The 21169-nt window shown below is 55.3% G+C and overlaps 1 protein-coding gene across 2 annotated transcripts; it reads right to left on the bottom strand.

The window, feature by feature from the left end:
- Window positions 1-2480: 2480 nt before the first annotated feature.
- Window positions 2481-15435, bottom strand: NBL1 (NBL1, DAN family BMP antagonist). Of its 2 annotated transcripts, none has more exons than XM_055706022.1 (4): window positions 15259-15435; window positions 5079-5273; window positions 4750-4861; window positions 2481-3901 (listed from the first exon to the last, which is right to left on the bottom strand). In XM_055706022.1, the coding sequence occupies exons 1-4, from the start codon at window positions 15279-15281 to the stop codon at window positions 3647-3649; spliced, it is 585 nt and encodes a 194-aa protein (XP_055561997.1). In that variant the 5' UTR covers window positions 15282-15435; the 3' UTR covers window positions 2481-3646. The 2 variants fall into 2 exon arrangements, with proteins under 2 accessions (XP_055561997.1, XP_027668091.2); XM_027812290.2 differs by lacking the exon at window positions 15259-15435 and adding an exon at window positions 8865-9437.
- Window positions 15436-21169: the final 5734 nt, after the last annotated feature.

Below are 21169 nucleotides of genomic sequence, written 5' to 3'. Positions count from 1 at the left end.
CCCAGCACTGGCTGTGCTGCCCAGCTGCCCACCCCCAGGCAGAAATGTGTCTCTTCACCAAGACCTACTTTTCTCATCACCTTTTCAACAACTTTGTCGTGCTTTTCTCAGTGGCTGAACGGGTAATTCAGGCCTGGAAACCATCTCGGAGCCAAGGACGGGGAGATGCAAAGCAGGGCTCACCTCCCAGCGCGGACACAGCCCATCTGCCCCCCACTGCCGCCCCCGGATCTCCGTGCCCCTCAAAAGCTGTTCACTGGGAAGCAGCTGCCATCGAGGACAAGCTGCTGTGCACGGTGCCCACCCTTCCCCTGCTTCCCCAGGACCCTCTCCTTGGATGCTCCCAGCCAAACCTCCCCGGCCACCTCTGCGTCACTCGGTCCTGGCAGGCGTCCCAGGGCAGAGCACACACATGCAAGGCTCTGATCGCAGCAGGAGGTTTCTTTAGAAAAGTGCTTGTACCAGGAAACCCTCACTTCCTCGCCCCATCTGTGCTGGGAGCAAGCGAGAAAGCCCCCCACAGCCCGCTCTGCGGCAGCCCCCCCAGCTAGGGCCCAGCAGTGCAGCAGCACAGATTTATCCCAGCTGCTCCACGCTAGCGCTGAGCGAGGAAGCCCTGCCACGGTGCAAAGCCAACCTCCCCCCCAGCCCCGCTGCGCTCCAACCATACCAGCATCTTGGGTATCTCCAAGAGCTTTTGCTTCAGAGGAGATGGGATGGGGAGCGTCCCCTCCACAGGCAGGGATGTGGGAGGTTTCGCACGCTGGGTTTGGATGTATTTGCTGGGGAAGCGAATCTGAATTGATCGAAGTAAAAGGTGTTGAAAAAAACCCAAAAAACCTGCCTTAAAACGAGGTTCAAATCCTACCATCGCCCCTGCAAAAGCTTCTCTGCTCCGGCAGTTCTGCTGGCCTGTTTCTGCTGTCTCCCCTGCGCCGCTGGGCACATCGGCAGGGGCCCGTGGCTTCCACCAGCTCTGCTCTCCAGTACCGCTAGCAGGGAAAGCAAAACCAGGTTGTCAACAGCCACTCAAGTGCCAACGTGGGGAAAAAAAGGGCCGGTGAGCCAGAGTGAGTGAAACGGGAAGGCCAAGAGACCTCGGTGAGGACATCCAGGGTGGGCCAGGGCTTAACACAGCGGCCTCCGATAGTGCAACCTATCCTCAGGACCTCATTCCATCCTTTACCTGGGATGGCTCCTTAGGGCCGATTTTGGGCAGAGCCTGGCTTAGGGACCTTTAAAAGATTTGTGTTTTCGTCTGCAAAATGGCTCTCCACTGCCTGCCTCCCCTGAAGCTCAGGTTGTGTGACAGGAGGTGGAGACACCCTGCTCCAACACCCCGATCCGCAGCTCCTGGAGTTCACAGGAACGGCCCCCCCGCTAAACCCAGCCCGTTTCCACTGTCCCCCAATAAAAGGGCCACGTGGCGGTGCTCAGTGACAGCAGGGGCTTCTCCACCTCCTCCTGCCCCCCTGGCAAAGCCCCCCTCCTTGGGAAGACACATTATCTTCATGCACAGGACACCTCCTCCCCTGCCAGGGTCCTTCCCTTTCGGCCTTTGCTGTGGCAACCGCTGCCGTAACGCAATCCCGCTCCCGCTCCCCACCCCGAGAGCTGCTCCCCACCCTTGTGCAGAGCCCCCCGAGCCTGGCACTCGGAGAGGGGGGCAGCAAGAGCCCCCGGCACGGCACAGCCCCCTGCCCCTCCGGGAGCAGACGGGACCTTCCCCAGGGTTAGGCTCAGACAGGGGAGCATCATCTCATCGTTTTGGGGGCACAGCCACGCCCGGTGCCCGGGCATCGGTGGGAGCGGAGGGTCACGGGGGCAGGCTCTGCCCTGCCCAGGGAACACTCGATCCAAACACCCCTGGAACGGGCCCGCTGGCTTTCAGCCAAGGCGCTTGGGTCCCCTCCTCACCCACGAAGGGCCGTCCATGTCCATGTCCATGTCCAAGTTCGCCATCCTCTGCTCCAGTAGCACTCCCGGGGCCACGAACAGCTGGAGGCCACGAACAGCTGGAGGCCACCAAACAGGCTGGATCAAGAGTGTCACCTAGTGGCAACAGAGCTGATAAAGGTTGCGTGATCCCGCAGAGACCCCACGCACTTCCCACACGAGTGGGACCCGCCAGCCCTTAAACCTCCAGGCTGCAGCGACACGGGCGCTGGAGCGCAGCTGATGCGCAGGCTCCCCGCGTCCACATGCAGCCCATATGCTGGGATTTGGGGATCCGTTTTCCTTTTAGCGGCTCTCCCTCCTCCTCCACCTCCGCCTCCACCTCCGCCTCCTCCTCCTCCTCCTCCTCCTCCTCCTCCTCCTCCTCCCAAATGGAATGCAGCAGAAAGCTAAAGGGAACCATCGCTCTCCCATGCCCTGTGCCCTCCTGCGCTGCTGTCCTGCCCGGTGTAAACGGCCTTCTCCCCCGCCAGCCCTGAGGAGCCTCCTGCCAAAAACCAGACAGGCATCAGAGCACTGAGAAATGGAAGTCAGAACTAATTTATTTAAGAAAAAAAAAAAACAAACAAAAAACAAACAAATAAACAAAAAACCTTGTAAAAAGGAGGGGGAGGCATCGATTACAAGCTCTGGAAGCTCTTGTCAGGACAGCGCCAAAGAAATCAGCTTTATACAACTGAGAGAAAGGGGTAGCAGGAGGGGCCCAGGGCTGTCCCCCCCCCGCCCCCGAGCCTCCCCAGCCCTGCACGAGCAGCCCCCTGCAAAAGTACATCAGCATCCCGGCACTCGTCCCCCTTCTCCCTCCACCACCGTTAAAGTGCAGCAGGGAGAGGGGGGAGAGGGGCTGGCTCCCACCCAGCCCACCCCCACATGAACCTGCTCCTGGCTTTCCCCTGGGGGCCATGCCAAGCGCGAAGCCCCCGCGCCTGTGGCATGGCCCAGGTCCCTCGTTCCCGGGGAGCTCCGCGGTGGCCCTGAGGACCAGCAGGGTAAGGGCTCTCGTCACCGCGGCTCCCCACAACGTCACACACACAGCCCCAGAGGCACACCCCGGGGGCCACACCCCCCCCAAGAGCTACCCAATTAATTAAGGCAAGGGGGTTGGGGGTGAATTAAGATCCAGCACGTGCCAGGAGGGACAGCGCGTCCATGCTGAGCCCACGTGTCCTTAGGCAGGCAGGGGGAAGAAGGGATGCCGGCGGCCCCGCACGCTCCGGGAGAGATGCGCGTCTCTTGTGGGACCGTGGAGAAGCTGCGTCCTTTCTTCCTCCACCCGAAAACCCCAGGGCTCAGCGAGGGTGCGTGTGACCCGCAGTGAAGAGCGGGTTCGGGAGCCTGCAGCCAGCCCCGGCAGAGCCCAGCTCAGCTCTGGCTCTCAGCCGAAACCCCCTCGTCCGGGCTCCCGCTCCTCTCAATATATTATTACTATTATGTGCAAGTAGTTTTGCATCAGAAGACGCCGAGCCCTCCTCTCTCGCCCTGCAGCTCCAGCCCCACGGCCGCCCCTCAGCCCTGCTTGTGCCTCAGAACGTTCCTCCAGCCCCGGGGTGTCGTGGAGAGCAAAGCGTGAGGGTAGCTATTAGACAGGAAAGACTCCACCACCCCCCTCCCTCCCCCAACCCCAGCCCTCTCCCTCGCACACACCCCCTGCCCGCGCCGCTGGCTGCAAGGACAGTCCGCAAGGGCCAGGTCAGTCGTCGCCCTCCTCCTCGTGATGGTGGTGGCTGGAGGCGGGAGGTTCTTCCACCTCCTGTTGGTGGTGGGCATAGTGATGGGGGCTGGGACCCTCCGCGGGCATGTTCTCCTCCGCGTTCAGGTAGACGTTGAACAGGGCTCCCTCGTGGCTCGGCTCCTTCCCGCAAGCCTGGCAGCTACAGTGAAGGATCTTCTCCACCAGCTTGTCAACCCTGGGGATCTCGTCGTTGCCTGGACAGTCCAGTGTCACCTAGGCAGAGGGACGAGGACACGGCAAGTGAGGGTAGAGCTCAAGGCCCGGATGGCCATCCTGCCCCACACCCTGCAGACGTGGGGTATTTTAAGCGAGAAGCGATGGCTCCTGTCCGTATAAACAACCCTCCGCAGCCAGTCTGCAAGGCAAAGCTCTCTGGGAGTGGCTCACCAGGGTCACAAGCTGCAGAGACCCAGGGAAAATGCACCAACTCGAGAGGGACACTGCTCCCAGGTGCTACCGGCACAGAAATATCAGCGGTAACTGCAAAGGCCACCCACAAGACACGTTGCTGAGCATCTCAGGTAGCTTGGACTAAACCATCTGCCCAAATGGCTGAGTCGAGAGCAGAGCAGAGCGCTGAGCCCCACTCCCCGGGTGCCTGGGCTGGCCTCGGAGGCAGGGTTTATGGCTCTGCCAGCATCAATGGCGGCATCAAGCTGTGAGGTCTGAGGGTGACGGGCAGATGGGCTGTGGGAAGCACTTCTGGACATCACAGAAGTCAAAAATTCCCGAGTGGGAGGAGGTGAAAAAAGGAGTGGTGGAGAGAACAGGCAGGAAGGATGAGCACAGGGATGAATAATGCAGGGATTGACGGGGGATGCTTCTGCAAACAGTGATAAATGCATCATTCATCACATCAGTCACGTTGCTTCCAGCAGCCCCTTCTACCCAGGCATCTCAAGCCAGGGTACAGCCACCTGAGGGACACCCTGGAAGGAAACTACAAGCAGGAAAACCTCAGGGAAGGGGAATGACTTGCCCTAAAGCAGTGGCAGAGCAGAGCTGAGAGCCCCTGAGCGAGGCCCCGCAGAAAGAGCCGTGGAGCGGGCAGGGATACTCACGATTTCCCACATGGACTGGGCTGGCATGCAGGAGTCGCAGTGCACCAGGGACTCCGTGGACTGAGGGAAGGTGTTGGGGACGCTGTAGCTGAAACACTGTCCCAGACAGGCCCTGCAAAGACAACGGGAGGGATGAGGGCTCAGGGGAGGCACCTGCTCTTCCCAGCAATGGCAGAAGGAGATTTGACCTTCCACTGAGACAGACAGAAGGCAGCCGGGCAGAGGCAGGACATGGTGCGAGTGACAGTCCCCAGAGCCACTCCGGCGCCATCAGCAAATGGAAATCAGCTTCAGCCGCACGCAGCTCTGCCCCCAGGGCGGATCCGTACCTGTTCTGGATGGACTTGGACTCGCAGCCGCTGTGCCCCACGATCTGGGTGATGTTCTTTGCCTCGCACCAAGCGCTCTTGTCCGGGAAGAGGGCGAGCTTGTTGATGGGGGGGGGTGCGGCCAGGAGCAGCGCTGGGAAGAGGGCACCTACCACGAACCATAACATCATGGCCAGCTCTGCCAAAACCCTGTAACTGGAGAAGAAAGCGAAGCGTTAGCAGGGAAGACAAGAGACAGAAAACAGCCCCACTTCTCCAAGCCCGTGGCAGTTCTTGGCTGCGACAAGCATAGGTGCATCCCCCCCCCGTGTGCCGGTACTCACATCCCCCTCCCCAGCCGCTGCCGGGGCCAGGAGGGCTCCCCAAAACACTGCACAGGCACTGGGAGATGCTGCTGTGCCTCCTCCCTCTTCAAAACAAGCTCTGGGGCAGGCAGATACCTGCATTACTTCTCCCAAGCTTTGGGCCAGAAGCAACAGCAGCTTTTCAGCATTTCCCACCCGAAGCTGGGCTGGGAGGAGTTTGCAAAACACAAGTGTCACTGCCACGGGCCGAGCCAGGTTGGAGAAGTTGTGGACCGCAGAAATGTTTTTATTTGAGGAAGGAGCAGACTTGCCCACTTCCTCCTCTCCCACTTTAAAAGCCCAAGCCGGCCTCGCCGCAAGCTTTCCCGGAAAAAAAGGGACCGCTTTCCCGGGAAGGAAAGCCACCCTCCTCCTGGCAGCACGCAGCAGATGTCGCTGGGAGGCAGCAGCACGCAGGGAGCCGTGGAAACCTCAGTCCAGAAGGTAGAAACCCACAGGAAAGACCAATGCAGCACTGATTTTTATAGAGCCACTCAAATTCAGCCAACGGTTACTCTGAGGACGGGACCTCAGGCTGCAGACGAGGTGTGGGGGGGGCTTTTATCACTGAGCATAACCCTCACTCGCAGAGCTGGTGGGCTGAGGGGGTTACTCACCGCCCCGGAGCAATCCCATGCCGCTTTCCTTGTGGGTCAGCTCTGCTCTCCAGCCAAGGTGCTGCATTAACACTCCCAATCGCTGGGGAAAGGCAGATGGAAAAGCATCACAGAAACCGGGAATTTTTTTCCTTTGTGGGGTTTGGATGGAGTCACAGTGAAAGGCAGGCATTTTCTACTTCCTAAAATATTTGTTAGAACCACGCTATTTGTTATTTCCTTCTATTTATTTATCCAGACGAAGATCCAAAGCCCACACTGGAAAGACTCTTGTTGATTCCCATGGCTCCTGGGCCCAGCCCTCTAACGCTTGCCGGGAAAGGAGAGGAAAAATGCCTTATTTATGGGAGAGCGGTGTCAGAGGCAGCTCTGCGCTGGGGACTCCCAGCTGGGTGGTCCCCCGGTCACTCCGTCCACCTGCACAGTCTTCACCAAGACATCCTCGGCTGGAGGACCACCACACTTCTCTGAATGATGGAGATGGCCTACTAAGCACTTCTCCCAGCTCCAGCTCAGGTCATTTTAAGGTCATTATGGGGCAGAGGGTTTTGCCCTGTTACACTTCCGCTGAGCCCAACATCCTTGATTGGAACCGAGAGACGAAAGCGAGACGCTTCCTCATCTCCATCCCAAGGCAGCCGGAAAAGGGCGTCCTCATTCCCTGGCCCCGGCATCTCTGGAGGAATCAGGTGGACCCTCTGCTATGTTTTCTGACTTCTCGGTGATACAGGAACATAATGGTATAACGCAGCAACACCTTTATAGTCCTGGCTTCCTAACCCTCCCAGCACTTTGTTGATGTGAATCCCGTGGGTCCCTGGTGAGAATACCCACACAAAGCAGGGTTTGCAGGTCTTGGTTGGAGATAAGCAGAAGGTTTTTAGCCCCTGAACTTGCAATACCATTAACAAGAGCGGTGTGGTTAAACACATTCCTCCTGAAGACACCTCTCAGGGCTTACTTCTGCTCCCTGAATTATATTTTTTCCATTGCAGTAGGGGAATTCTGCAATTTCTGCTAAGGAGACATAGCTAAGCTGCGCGCGCGCACACACACACTTGGTTTGCTTGGTTTTCTGAAACGAGCATCACTCATTCCTCAGATGCCAGCAGCTCTGGGCTGAGGAATCCCGCTCCCAAAGGCAAGTCCGAGATCCGAGCTGGGATGTGACCCAAACAGCAATAACAACCCCCCGGGGAACAGCCGAAATTCCTCTGGAGTCAGCACACAAGTTCACTTCCACACGCCCGATTAGAGAGCAATTTCCTTCCTTCCAAAGAAAGGTGGTGGCTGGTTTTTCTCCAGGTTTCTGTGCATGTCTACCCAGCAGCAAACAAAGAGGCAAACAGTTCTGTCTGCGCTGACAGTCCTGCTTCCCTGGGACCTTTTTTTTTTTTTCATTCCTGGAGGGAGGCGTTCAGTACAGAGGTGTTTCTGCAGCACTGGTCAGAGCAGACCAGTTGCCAGAGGCATGACGGATCATCTCTGAGCATCTGGGCTCCTGTCTCGCTCCGATACCGAGAGGAAGACGAGTGAGGTTGTGCTCTGCTAAAGCACAGGGCCTGGCCTGGATTCAGAAAAGCACTTAAACACACGCTGAAGCCCTCTCCTTTTCTGAGCAGGGATGGCTTTGTAACCAGGGCCCCTGGCAGCACGGCCACAGTGAGCAAGGGAACCGGGTACCTCTACAGAGACGGAGCAATTCCAGCTCTGCCCCATCCTCCAGGGCACGCAGGTCCTGAGCGCCGCTATCCCTCCCTGATGGCCACAGCCCCACGGTGTTTTCCTTCTCCCAAGAATGCTCTGGAACCCGCAGGGCCACATTTCTAGCAAGTAACAAGGTTTATGCCAGCGCCTAGGAAAACATCTGATGCAGCTGAGTTTAGGAGGGAGCTGAGGCTGGAAACAGCCCATGTTCGCTGGCATAGTTCAAACCAGTCATGCGAACAGAGCTGCCACTAAAACCATTCATCTGACAGCAGCCACAGGGTCGGAGACAAAAGCACCGTGTTCCTTCTCCCCCCCGCCCCGGCTGGGAAGGGAAGGGAAAAAGGAAGACAAGGCACCCAAGCAGGTTTGCAAACTCCTGATTAAATAAAGGCATTGAGCACATTCCTCCGTGACAAGCTAAATTACACGTTGCAGCCCCTAAAGGAACAAGTGTGCTGACCCCAGCCCTGGCCAGCTGGCGGGAGCAAGCGCTGCCCCGCACACAGGGACTTCTTTCTCTTCTCCACACCAGGGCACATTTTTTTCCTGCTAGTCAAAGCTTTTCAAGCAGAAAGTTCAGCTCAGTTCCGGCAGAGCCATCAGCCCGTGAGGGTCTCCCCCCTCTCCCTCTGCAGGGAACCGCATGGCAGCTTCCTCCACCATCCCTTCAGCGCATATTTGAGAAATCAAATGACTCAGCCCTTGAGCCTGGCACATCCCGGACTCCAGAGACAAACAACTCCTCAGCGCACGCACAGCTGCAGCCTTGTGGTGAGCAGCCCCGGAGCCCTTTTCCAGCCTGCCCCAAGCCCAAGGAGCTGAGGGGCAAAATGTGCAGGGCTGACGGGGCTCAGCCGTAGCACCCCAGCACCCCGCCGGGGCCGGGAGCCTGGCACGGGTCCTGCCGGCTGAGCCTCCCACCAGCCTGGCTGCCAGCCCTGGTGGCGGCACACTCAGATGTTTCGTGTCACCTGGAATCGCTCCTTCCTCCCATCCCGGCAGTCCCCGGGGGCTCTCAGGAGTCCTTGCAAGCAGGACAGTCCCCACCAACGCCTGAAAGCAGCTGGGAAAATCTACACTGGTTGCATCGGCCGGAGGACAATCACGGGAATTACCTCGGAGGCCACATTCCCACCATCCAGCCCACAGCTGTTCCCGGCCACTTGGAAACCAAACACTTCTGGAGGAAAATAAAAAAGATCTAATCAGTTTTACCCTCTTTTTCCAGTGGGAAGTTTAAAGCATAATACAAGACAAGCCTGCAGGTGGACATGGGGAACATTTCATGAGTAGTTTAATATATTTATAGGGGTTTTTTCTTATCCAGGATCTTGCAGTTTTGCCAAATACATAAAGCCACAGACACAGGTATATTGTGCTCATGGCCACACACACGGCATCCCAGGTTCTGAGAGACAAGAAGGCCCTGAGCTTTATAAACATTGCTTAGCCGAGGCTCAAAGCCCGTGCATGCAGCACAGAAACAGTGTCAGCTCCACGCTGTAGCTAAGGAAAATGAGGTACAAAGCCGGGAAATGGCCTTACCTCAGCGCTTAACTCAGCCATCCAAATCCTTGTGCGAGATGCATGAGATCTCAGCAGAGATGGACAAGGTCAAGGTGTCAGCTCCTGGTCTGGATCAGAGCTGGGACCTCCACCGTCCTCTCCTGCCCCCCTGGACACACGACTCTCGAGCTACACCCTGCCAAGCTGCCAAGTGAGTGTTAGACAGGAATCACAGTGGTAACGGGTCCTGCTTTTGTGTTCAACGAGTTATTTGTGCCATTTTACTGAGAAAAGTTGCTGCAAGGCACTGCCCGGAGAAGGTCCCAAAGACGTGGTGCTGGGTGCACTGCTCCGTGCCTCAGTTTCCCCGCTCGTGGGACCACAGACAGCGGAGTGCTGTATGCCGAGCGAGCCGATGGGTGCAGAGAGAGCGGAAAAGCACAGGGAGGTCTCTGGAACACCAGCCTTCCTCCAAGGGAAGGGGCTCCCCAGGGCAGGAGTGGAGGGATGGCTGCCAACAGCCTCTGCCCCACACGATGTGGCGTGCGTTCCTCGACAGGAAAGGCGCTGTGCTTCAAGGGCAGGTGGGAGTCAGGCCGGGACATCGCTGGGGAGTCACACAAGGACAGCGTGCCGCAGGGCGAGCGGGGGTCGCTGCATGGAAACTAGAAAGCTCTCCAAGGACTCGGGTGGGATCACCCCCGTGCACGGAGGTGGCCAGGAGCCATCTCGTTGCAAGTAGCTACAAATGCTAAAAGGCAAACGATTGTCTAGGCACCTACAAGGAAGCAAAGCTACAGTCAGCGTCTGGTTTGGTGGCAACTGGAAAGAAACGTGTATCTGTCCCAGAAAGATCCAGGGCATGGCTCTCCTCAGACATGGGATCTTGTCTAAACAGTTAACCCCTGAATCCTACAGGGAATTTGCCTCTTAGGAATCTCAACTCAAGTACTATTTGCTTACATATAACAAAAAAAATCTAGCCGGCATTATTAGCAGGAAAAGCTTAAATTTAAACTTCAAAACCCTAAAAGGTCACTGCATACTAACAAAAAATATCAAACCAACCGATTTCATTCAATACTTGTCCTTATTTCATACCTGCCACTTTCTTGCAATTTGCATTTAGCTAAAACTTCACAATTTCCAATTTAGGTGCAAAAAATACAAAGCGCAACATGCTTTTGGAGACTCTACTATTGTGCCTGCAGCAGTCCAAATTCATCTGATCAATGTCACGACAATATTGCCAGGGGAGAAGGAAGAGCACTATGCCCTGAGAGTATCTAGAGGTAATTCTTCAGGACAGCAAGATGGATGGGTGTTTAACTGAACACAGAAGTCTCTTCTGAGCTGACAGCTTCAGTCTTCTTTTACTGAGCTGCAAAATCTGGGAAGAAATTATAAAAAAATAAAAAGGGAACTACCGTAGGAAGACATTTGATATTTAACATGCACAAGAATCAATCCTACAAACTTTTTGATAACGGCGCAAAAGCTGTGTCATTTCTCACTGTGCATCTGGCTGCCTCTGCTCCTTTCAAAAGCAGATGTTAGAGTTTCCCCTTTCCGTAACATATTAATCTCCACTCAAGCTTGCTTGGGCGATTCACAGAAGTAAAGCAGAAATAGAGAAAAGCAGTGCAGCATTTTAAAAGCCTTCTCCCCCCCCCCCCCCACTTTGGCCAGAATTTCAAAAGACTTTGGTACATTAGAAGTTTAAGTCTGGCTTCTCAGCCAGGCACTGAGCACTCAAGAAACTCATATTTTGCAGCTGGAAAAAAAATAAAAATCCAAGCTCTTTTACCTACAAAAGTCATTGGAAAGCTACCTATGGACTTAGATAGGCTTAGAAGGAGCTCCTAAAGGAGCTCTGCTGGAAAAGGGACATGCTAATGGCCTGTGGAGGAGGCAAGAGTAATATAAACAGTTTCTGGTAATTTATTTCAATTACTCTATTTCTTGAGCACTGAGAACAATCACGGCCAGGAAAAGGCATCAGCCTAAAGCAGAGGAATATATCCTGGCCCCCACTACCCTCCACTCCCTCTCTTCTTCAAGCACCTGCTCCAAACGTGGGGCTCTGCAGCCCCTAAGAGCAGCGGGGCAAGAGGGATGGGAGCTGGAAAGCTAGCCCAGCACTAGCCTCCAGCAGCCAGCAGTTTTGGGGAGCCCCGGGATGGGGGTGCCTCGGCGAACGGGGGACAGGAGAGATCGTACAGGCTCTGCCTGCGCCCCTGCGCCAGGGAGGACCAGTCTGCCACGTGCGCTGGCTGCAACGGTCCCCAGCGGTGGGTCGTATCTGGGTGCGTTGCAGATAATAGGAGAAATAGGCACTTTTAAACACAGCTGTGAGCTGCATTTCAGCCAGGGGCCTTGCTCGCATGTCTGGACCTGAACCGGGCTCGACTCCCTCCCACCTTTCCCCCGGAGCTGGTGTTTCCCACACAGCCGTCCCACACGCTCGCTGCCGCCCGGCACGGGAGCTGAGGGGATCGGCCAAAGCTCTGGCGGCGCGGGAGGACAACAGGCATCCGAACGTGGACCGCGCATCCCAAACCCTTTGGAAATCCCACGCAACAACAGCGCTGGCTGCCCTCCAGCCGGGCTGCCCTCTCTAAAGCTGCCCCTGACCCCTGCAAGCTGCAGTCTCCCCCTCCGCGTGGGAAGGGGCTGTCTTTTCCTCCACCGCGGCATCACCAACAGAGCCTGACCGCTGTCGGCATCTCCCCCAAGCACCTGGCTCACCCCGGAGCCCACGGTCACACCGCTTCCCCTTGCCACCCAAGCCACAGCCTCTCCCCTCCTTTTTTTCGGTGAAAACAGCTTTCACGGGGCCGGTAATATGCATGCTGCCTCTGGGAAGGGTCCCAAGAGTCGCTCGCTTTTCCCGTGTCTGATCTGCAGGCAGGCACCAGCCGTTTCCCAGGGGAGCACTTCTCCCAGCAGGCCCAGTTCTGCTTCCACTTAGAGTGAGGTAAACTGGGGACCGGCTCCTCCGAATGACTCCACTGGTGCAAATGAGCTCAGAATCTGGCACTGCTCGTCTTACTCAAAACAAGCCTAACTGGAACCAGATAAAACCAGTTCTAGTACATAGTGGCCACTAGGATTATGATTTTTTTTTTTTTTTTTTTTAATTTAGCACACACGCCGCGTAAGGCCAACCTGCAGGCAGGGATAGGAGTTGTCTCAAATGCCAACCGCGCTGGCTTTCGGCTCGCGCGGTCATTCATTACCAAACTCGTATAAAAAATCGAGCCCTGTCCTCCGCAGCAGGGTTGCGCTTGCAGGATCAGGTTCCCAGCTGCTGAAGCAAGAGGGAAGGAGAAAGGGGTTTGCAGCTGAAGCTGTGGACTTTTCAGTGACAGCTCAGGATCCTTCCTGCTGTTTCCCCTCTCCCTTTACGCCCGTTTAGGCTGTATCCCAGCCACAACAGCAGAAATCCACTCGACCCGAGTGCTGCTTCGCCCTCTGTTAATCTCTGATTTACACTGCACCAGCCTTCCCAGTTTGGACGGCATAAAGCCCAACGTCTGCGTTAGTTACCCACGGCACTGACTGCGGTTATCTCCAGTACTGAAGCATAAAACCAGGCAGCAGCGCAGGGCCGGAGGCTTTCGGGGGTAACGGAACAGCTCGCAGCCCAGTTGGTATTTTCAATTGCTACCAGACGTGCCGGAGGCTGACCTCACACTTGACATCCAGACAGCCTCCCTAAAACTGCAGGACCGGGCGCAGTAACCACAGCGAAACCCAACGGTGAACCGAATGCCGGTGTTTTTCCCCGCTCTGGGGCAAGTTGGCCGAGCTCTGTATCAAAGAAGGAGGCTTAAGCCTTGTTTGAGAGTGACCAACGCGAGGGCCCGATCCTGACGCCATTTCCAAAGCTCGACTCCAAAGGACTGCGATCTTGGGGATGGGGGGTAGCGGCCCAGCCCAGCTCCACGACTGGTAGAAATGAGCGTTGTGTTGCTCCGTTCCCACCACCGGTGCTAATTTACACCCAGGAAAGCCCTGGCCCCCACCGCCCCATGTCACTCCCTCCCTAAACAGCACCACGAGAGAAACAAAGGTCCGGGGAAATGGCAGGCACAGCTCCTGGCTGTGCTAACGGGAGGTGCGGAGGGCAGACCACCCCTCATTTCCAGGCCGGTCCTCCCCCATAAGGACGGTTTTATCAGCTGTTCAGGTTTTTAAGAGTCTGGTTTGAGCGGGTGTGAAGTTTCTTTCCCCCAAGCGCTCTGGTCCTTGCTTTATCACAGGGGATCTCCAAGCCTGGGCGACTCGAGGCAGCGGGATTTTTTCCAGCAGACTTCAAGAAAAAAAGGAGCAGGAGCAATGCCCTTGGATGGAGCAAGTCCCCGGCTTTGCCTGCCCCACAATTGTTGCAGCTAGGGTAGGGGAGCCGGCAGAGGTACTGGGAACGCTGTACTGGGAACGCTGTACTGGGAACAGCACAGAGCTTGGGGAGGAGGCACTGCCCAGGAGTTTACTCTGCTTCTCGGGCAGGTTTCCCACGCCTATACCAGCTTACCACGACCTCAGCAATGCCAACAGACACCACGAGCAAAGTTACTCCAATACGGGCAGGTCTTCAAGGCTACTTTAAAAGTGTTCTGGTTCAGGGCCCAATCCTGCACTTCTTGGGCACCCGAAACTCCCTCCAGTTTGACTCTTTTCCTCGCTCCGGAAAGACGACCGGGCACTCGGCAAGGCTTTGCTCATTTGCCCTTTTTGCAAGACCGCAAACTCCCCAAGCTGGAATTCAGCACAGAGAGGTCAAGCCAAGAACCCGGATTCTTCTCAGGACTGTTTGCAAACAACTTGGGATTTTTATACTGAAGGCAAATTCCATTTCCCATCCTGCGGTTTGCAAATTTGAGGCGAGCTGCCTTTTTCGTGATGGGAGACTGCCTTCGAGAAGCAAAAGTGCCCATTGTACACAGCTGATTTTTGGCTGGTTGGACACTGCAAAGAGGACATTAAGTTTTCTAGGCTAAAAATACAAGGGAAAATCTGGGCCTTGCCATATCACCAGGTTCCTTCCCACTCGTTTCAGTAGGGTGCAGATTTTTCCCAAAAAAACCCTGCACAGCAAAGCTACGGTGCCCTAAATCCACAAACACTTCACACAGGCTGAATTTTTAATTCGATGGGGTTATTCCTATCCCGTAAAAACTTTGATTGTGGAGCAGAAGCAGAGCATAAGTTTCTCGTAAAAGTGCCCTCATAAGAGAAAAGTTAGTAGGCAATAAGGGATTGTCTGGATCAACTTTAATGCAGCCTGAAAATGAGCTGAAGCGTGCTCTGTCCCCAGAACTTCTCTCAGAGAAAAACAGAAATCCCCACTGTGCATAAAACGCAGAGATGATCACATATAACAAGTCAGAATTGCAGCAAATATTGAAGAGAAACTGAAATATGCTGTTACAACTCAAGAAACAGGTAGAACTATGCCGGAGATAAACCTTTGTAATATTTCAGTAAGCACAAAAACCTATTTGTAAGATACAAGGATGTATTCATCCCTAGTGCAAACTTTTCGAGTACCCATTGGGAAAACCTCCTTCCTTCATGCGTGATACCCGAACTATACGTGTCCTCCGGCGCTGCGGTTCATGGATAGTCCGAACGTTCCCGTTCGCTCCCTGCACTTTTGTTCGAAACCCGGAATAGATGGGAAGGAAGGACTCTGTACCACAGATGTGCAACCGATAGAGCGCAGCTCCTCGTATCCTATTCTTTTTATTTTATTCGAGCTAAAGCGGCGGTGGAAAGAGTTTAACGCTTGCACAGCAGACCCCCCGAAGTCCGCCTCATCTGCAACCGATTTCTGCCCGGGGCGATATTCTCATCCTCCCGGCCATCCATCACCCGCGGGGGGGGCAGGGAAGGGAGAGGGGAAAGAGGCGGAAAATCTGGTGCTGATCAAGCGGCGGCGAAAAAGCAGCAGGTCCGCTCCGCTGGGGCGGGGGGCACACAAAGCCGAGGGGTACTCACCACCCAGGCGACGGCGGGCGCATCCCATGGGCTCCGGGGCCGCGGGCGGCGGCGGGCGGCTACAGCCCCGCGGTGCCCGGCGGCTGCCGCATCCTCGGCGGCCCAGGGCCGCCTCCTCCCCCCGGTGCCGGGCTCCGGGCGGTGCCGCCGGCCCCGCCGCTCGCGATTGCACAATCGGGACAGGGCGGGGGGGAGCGGGAGGAGGAGGGGAGAGGAGGGGGAGGGAGGGAGGGACGGAGGGAGCGGCTGCAGCGCCTGCCCGCCCCGCCGGGGCTCGGCCGCTTGCTGGGGCGGTTCGGGGAGCCCCGAGCGGCCCCCGGGGGAGCGGCTGCCCCCCGCGCCGTGCCCGAGCGTGGGAGCCCCTGGGGTCGGCAGCCCCCGGCAGAACCCCCGGGCGGCGGGGCCGGCAAACCCCCGGGGGGCGGGCAGCACCCCCGGGCAGCCCCCCAGCCAGCAGGGCCAGCAGCACCCTTTGGGGCTGGCATCCCCCCCGGGCAGTGGGACTGGCACCCCCTGGGCATCCCCCCGGGCAGCAGGGCCGGCAGCCCCCGGGCCGGTTGCGGAGCTGGCAGGCAGAGCTAAAAAAAACCACGGGGAGAGCCCGTTGGCAGAGCACGGCCGTAAAACTGATGGGTCTTGAAAAAGAAGAGCCGTGTCCGAAGGTAATTTCCCAGCATTTGCTCCTGCAGCGACATAAACAAAGTCTGGATTTGCCTCACCGAAGGCAAACAGTTCCTATTTCAACATCCCACTTGATCGAGTACTTGGGGGAGAGTCCCAGCCGCAGCGAAGGCTTTGGGAGAGTTCTCCAACACCAGGGAGGCCAGTTGTCTCTTCTACTCTTTCTTTTTGCTTCCTCTCTCTCATCCTTTTCTTTTTCCTTTTCCTGCTCTCCCATTAAAAAACTGAACACAACCCCAGCGAAACCCCATTCATCGCTATCTTTCAGTTAGGGTAATTGCTGGAGGCCGGAAGGGCTCTCTTTCTGTCAAGGCGCAATTAATCTGATAGAGGCCTCCACATGGCCTGCACTACCCAAGTCAAAAGATACCTGCAAGGCTTGGATGGGCTTTGCTGGCTCCTGTTAGTGTGAAGATTTGCGTAGGGATCAGAGAAGCAGGAAGAGGAGATGGTAAGAAAGCACCAGCTGCGCCGAGCCAGCGAAGCGTCAGCCGTGCCCTGGCGGTGGTCCTGGGGAGAAGCTAGGAAAGCAAGCTTCGGGGCTGGCTGCTAGCTGAAGGAGGCTGGAGGTTGCCAGCGAAGGAATGGTTTCCCGCTGCTTGGTCCCTTCCAGCTCCAGGACAAGAGGATTTTGTAAATAGGATGACAAAAAAGGAGACATCAGAAGGAAGTTCTCAGGTTTGTGGATAAATGAGGAAAACCAAGATGTAGGCGCGACCAGCTATGAAGCAACAGACCACAGGCATCGAGGTGAAATTCCCCCAAGAGTATCAGGTCCACGGTTCAGCATTTTGATGTTTTTTGTGGGATCCTCAGCACTGGGGTGTGATTACTCTGAGCGAAGAACCAGGCTGCGTGCAGAGATGTGAGCCAGCGTGCAGTTCATTCACCTCCTACTATTCATTCTGTTCCAGTTCTGTAAACAGCCAAACAGCAGAAAAGGGGAACGCAGCCATCAGTAAATCTGGGGGTGGGAAGGCACAAGGACCGCGGTTCAGGTTTTCTGGTGTCAGGAGATGCAAGCAGAGGTGCTGTATGACAGAGCAGGCTGGCTGGAGGATGAAAGAAGCTGCCGAGAGGCTGTCAAAGCCCTGGGCCAACGTTTTTTCCCCTTCCTCTCTGGCAATGCGGTATCGCAGCCAGAACAAGGAGTGAAGACCTGGTGCCTGCAGATGTCATTTGGACAGACACTGGCTCAGGCACGGGCTGGAGGCAGCTGCTCCGCGGCTGGGAGCGGACAGGAGGGAGAGCAGGGAGGCAACAACACCGGCAGGAAAGGAGCCATCCTCACCGCTCGGGCCCCTTGCCCCCAGCCAGGGATGCTGGCTTCAGCAGCGTTTTTGGACTCTTGCTCCACATCACCCCTTGGTTTCCCAGCTCCTGCTCTCCCCGCAGGCCCTGGGGAGCTTGCTGCCTGCTCCTACACTGCCCATGCCAAACCACACTCTTGTTTTCACGCTGAGAGGTGCAACACGTAGTACGATGCAACTCTCCAATCCCCCCGACGACAGCCCATTTTATCAGCCTGTTGTTTTCCACCACAGATAAGACACCATATGAAAACACAGGTGCACACAGCCTTGCCCAGAACATCCACACACCCACTGATGTCTTCCCCCTCAGCCCCTTCCCCTGCTGCTGGATCGCCAAAGGCTTTTGTGCACTGAGACACAGCAGAAACCTGCTCTCCGGTCTCCAGGAGCTTCCCTCCCTCGCCCGCTGTTGCTGTTTTGGGCCCGCTGACAAACGCCCACAGTGCCAGGGGCTCCCCGCTTGTCAGGACAGGACTAGAAACTGTGGGCGTGAGAATTAAAAGGGTGTATTTGGAAGTTAAAAATAAAACTATTCCTTTTATTTGCGCCTTAACACAGAATTCCAAAGCTCCCTGCCCATATCTGGATGCTAGAAAACGCACGTGCCGGAAGGTAGCTGGGAAAAGCGAGCGAGGGCGTGTGTATCCGTGATGGGCTGCAGGGAGCAGCAAGGGGGGAACTGCCCTTCACCCACCGCAGCAGGACCCACGCTCCATCTCTCCCCCAGCGACTTGCGTTTTGTTCGCTAGCCCCGAGACAAACTGCGTAGGGTCCAAAGAAGAGGTCTCAAGGGCTAAACCCTCTTGCATGACCCACGAGGGACTTGGGAGAGCGACGTTTGGGTCTGCCGTGGACTACCCTACTCCACCTCAGAGCAGGCAATTCATCTCTCCGCATCTCATTTGCAAAACAGTACAAAATTGCACTGCAGCTCCCTGGAATGAAGACAGCTCGTTATCAGCTCCCTTCTCTCACCCGACCATCACCTGCTGGAGCTGAACTCCTGCTTCTTGGTTCCTAAATAAGCCCTAAGACAGCTCCAAGATATCTACTCAGGACCTCAAACTGCTGTGTGTAAGGACATACATGTCTGAGGTGAAGGGAGCGGTGCTCATGCCAGGAGACGGAGGCAAAGGTTTTACTGCTGAAAAAGCTGGGGCTGATTTCCCATCACCATCTCGGGTAGAGTAGCGGCAGGTAGGGTGTGAGGAGCCCATCCTCCCATCGCTGCTAGTGTGCGACTCTCACATTTGTGCAGTTCCAGCACCCACGGGCAAGGACGGAGCAGTCCTTACAAATACCATTCTTGCTTTTTTAGATTCACTCAAAGCACGTGCATCCAGTAGCACTTCACTGCTCGTTCAGCCCACCAGGTCGACCCACCCCGAGCACTGCATCTGGCTTAGTAACACACACAGCAGAGGTAAGGAGAGGCTAGAGGGGAAGGTTCAGCCACGGGAGGAATTTGGACCAGCAAGCTCCATCAGGCCACAGCTGCAGGATACGGGATTTGAGCTCGGTGCTGAATCCCTTTGCGTAGGCAAAGCGGAAGGGCACGAGTCCTAGTGGTAATCTGGCTAGCTGGCTTGCACTGCAGAGTCTGGCTTGGCTGGCCATGTGTAGAAACGGAGATCTAGGGACGGACCTGGCTGGCAGGGACTGTGCTCAGTAGTAAAAGAAAAGGATTTATCATAGAGCTCATTAGAAAACATCTGGGCTCAGCAAATGACCTGGAATGCAACTCAGCAGTGGGGCGCTCCTCTCTTCCTTAGTCCCGAGAATGCGAGCTCCCGCAGGGCAAGACTCGAGCCAGCTGTTTCCTCTAATCCCATCAGCCTTTCCTTCCACAGGGGTCCCAACGCTGGGTGAGCGGGAGAGAACGAGAAAGTCCCCGTTCCCTCCCCTTGGTGACTGGGATTAGTGGTTTCTCTGTAGTGCCGTGCCAATGCATTTTGGGGCCCTGGGGCAGCAGTAAAAAAAATGTACCCCTCCCATCTCCGAGCAAGTCCAAGTGTGTTTAATCACTTTATTTTTCACCTTGCCCAATCGTTCCCTGCTCTCAGGCGCTCTAGGCCCCTTCGTCCCTCCCTCCCTCGCTTCCCCAGCAACTCCGGTCATGCAAAATCCTTCTCCTATTCAGTTCATGTCTGCAGGGGCAGCTTCTATCAGGGAGGGCTGGGAAGAAGCTGTTGGGCTTCATTTGCAGATGCCCTCTTCCCTACAAGTTCAAACAATTTTTTTTCTTTCTACTTCAAAAATACCGGTTTCCTCTGACTCCTTTACAACTGGCTAAATCCCCTCTGATAACCATCTTATTTTCTGCTGCACAACTTCCCCCTGCTGCAATCGCTCAGATCCTCTTATTATATGAATTATTTTTTCTTGCAGCACTGCCTGAAGGCCCCAGCCAGGCTCAGGGCCTCGTCACAATAGGTGCTTGTATGTGTTTAGAGACAGTTCTGGCACCGAAGCGCCTACAAACTGTCAACCAGCAGTACAAACTTAGCACATACACATGTGTGCAGGGAACATTTTGCACATTACCGAAAGGAAACCGGCACCCGCCTGAAACGAGGTGACTCAGCCCAGAGCAATATTGCACTGCTGTTGCATGGGAAGAGGCTCCTGCACAAACTCTCCAGCCTTTAAGAAAAGCACCCAAGATCAGAACTCTTGAAATGCCAGTTTCTGAAGTCCTGCTGCTGCAAGAGAGTCAGCCGTTTTTATAGATTAGGGTAACAGAGCAAAAAGAATGTATGTATGTATGTGCTAACAGATTAAACTCCTTTGCTCCCAGTCCCCCCACCTTACAGAAGACAAATGCAAATGTAATTCTTAAAGTGATAACATGATTTTCATATTTTAGGAGGGTGCGGTTCAGAAACGTGGGACCCTCAGAAGCCTGCGTTCATTGCCTTCCTCTCCTCCTGCCCTGAAGCAGGATCGTGATTTTTGAGTTTGTGAAGCTGATAACGCTGTTGCAGCCGATGAGGAACTGTACGAAACTGGCCAGGAGTTGTAGCTTATCACTGCTTTCATGAACATGCCGAGACATCCGTGTTAGCACTGGACCAATTTTTCATCATTTTGGTTTTAATTCTGGTAATAGGGACTGGCTCGGGGGCTGCTCCAGTGTATGACAAGAGTTAACGTTGAAGCCTCAGCTAAATAATTAGACAGCTCATCCTGTGCTCCGAGAAGTCACAATGACCTTCTCTCTATCTGCCAGCCTACCTCTATTTATACCTAATATGGATATAAAATCCACAACTTAGCCGATAGTAAACTAGAGCCTCCCACAAGCATGCTGCCAGTATACTAGGATGCTCCCAAAGATTAAGGCAATTATTTCTCAGGCCTTAAAAAAACCCAGTAAATTCACTTTCTCCGTTCTGTCCGATGCGGACTCCCCCATGCAGTCCCTCCAGTGCACCTCCAGCCCACAAACACTCCTGCAGTTCCAGCCCCAGGCTTCCATCCTTCATTCAAAGGTGCATTTATCGACACACGAAATACCTCAACCCTCAACAGATTTTTCTGTGAAACCATGTAATCTTCAGAGAGAAATAAAGAAAAAACGGGCCCCATGCCTGGAAAAAGGAGCAGGGGAAACACACACCATCAGCCGTTCCCTCAAACAAACCCAAGGAAAACAGTGCAAAAGGGAGGAGCTGGAAGAACAAAGCAGCAATGATCAGCACAGGAACAGGTTGTCTTACATCCAAGAACCACGCCAGGGACATCTTCAGGGAGCGTCTTAACAAACGGGGTCCCTCAGCTAAGAAAATTCTGTGTTTAGTTCGTACCAGATTAAGCCATGGGACAGAGAGCCGGAGCACTGCAATCAACCTTTATGACCTTACAAGTTTAAGAGAATTTATGGCCAACAAGAGCAGTTAGATCATCTGATACGAATC

This window comes from Falco cherrug, chromosome 3 (assembly GCF_023634085.1).
Source record: "Falco cherrug isolate bFalChe1 chromosome 3, bFalChe1.pri, whole genome shotgun sequence".
Lineage (NCBI taxonomy): Eukaryota > Metazoa > Chordata > Aves > Falconiformes > Falconidae > Falco > Falco cherrug.
The sequence above is the reverse complement of the archived record's forward strand: the minus strand, read 5'-3'. Positions and strand labels throughout refer to the sequence as shown.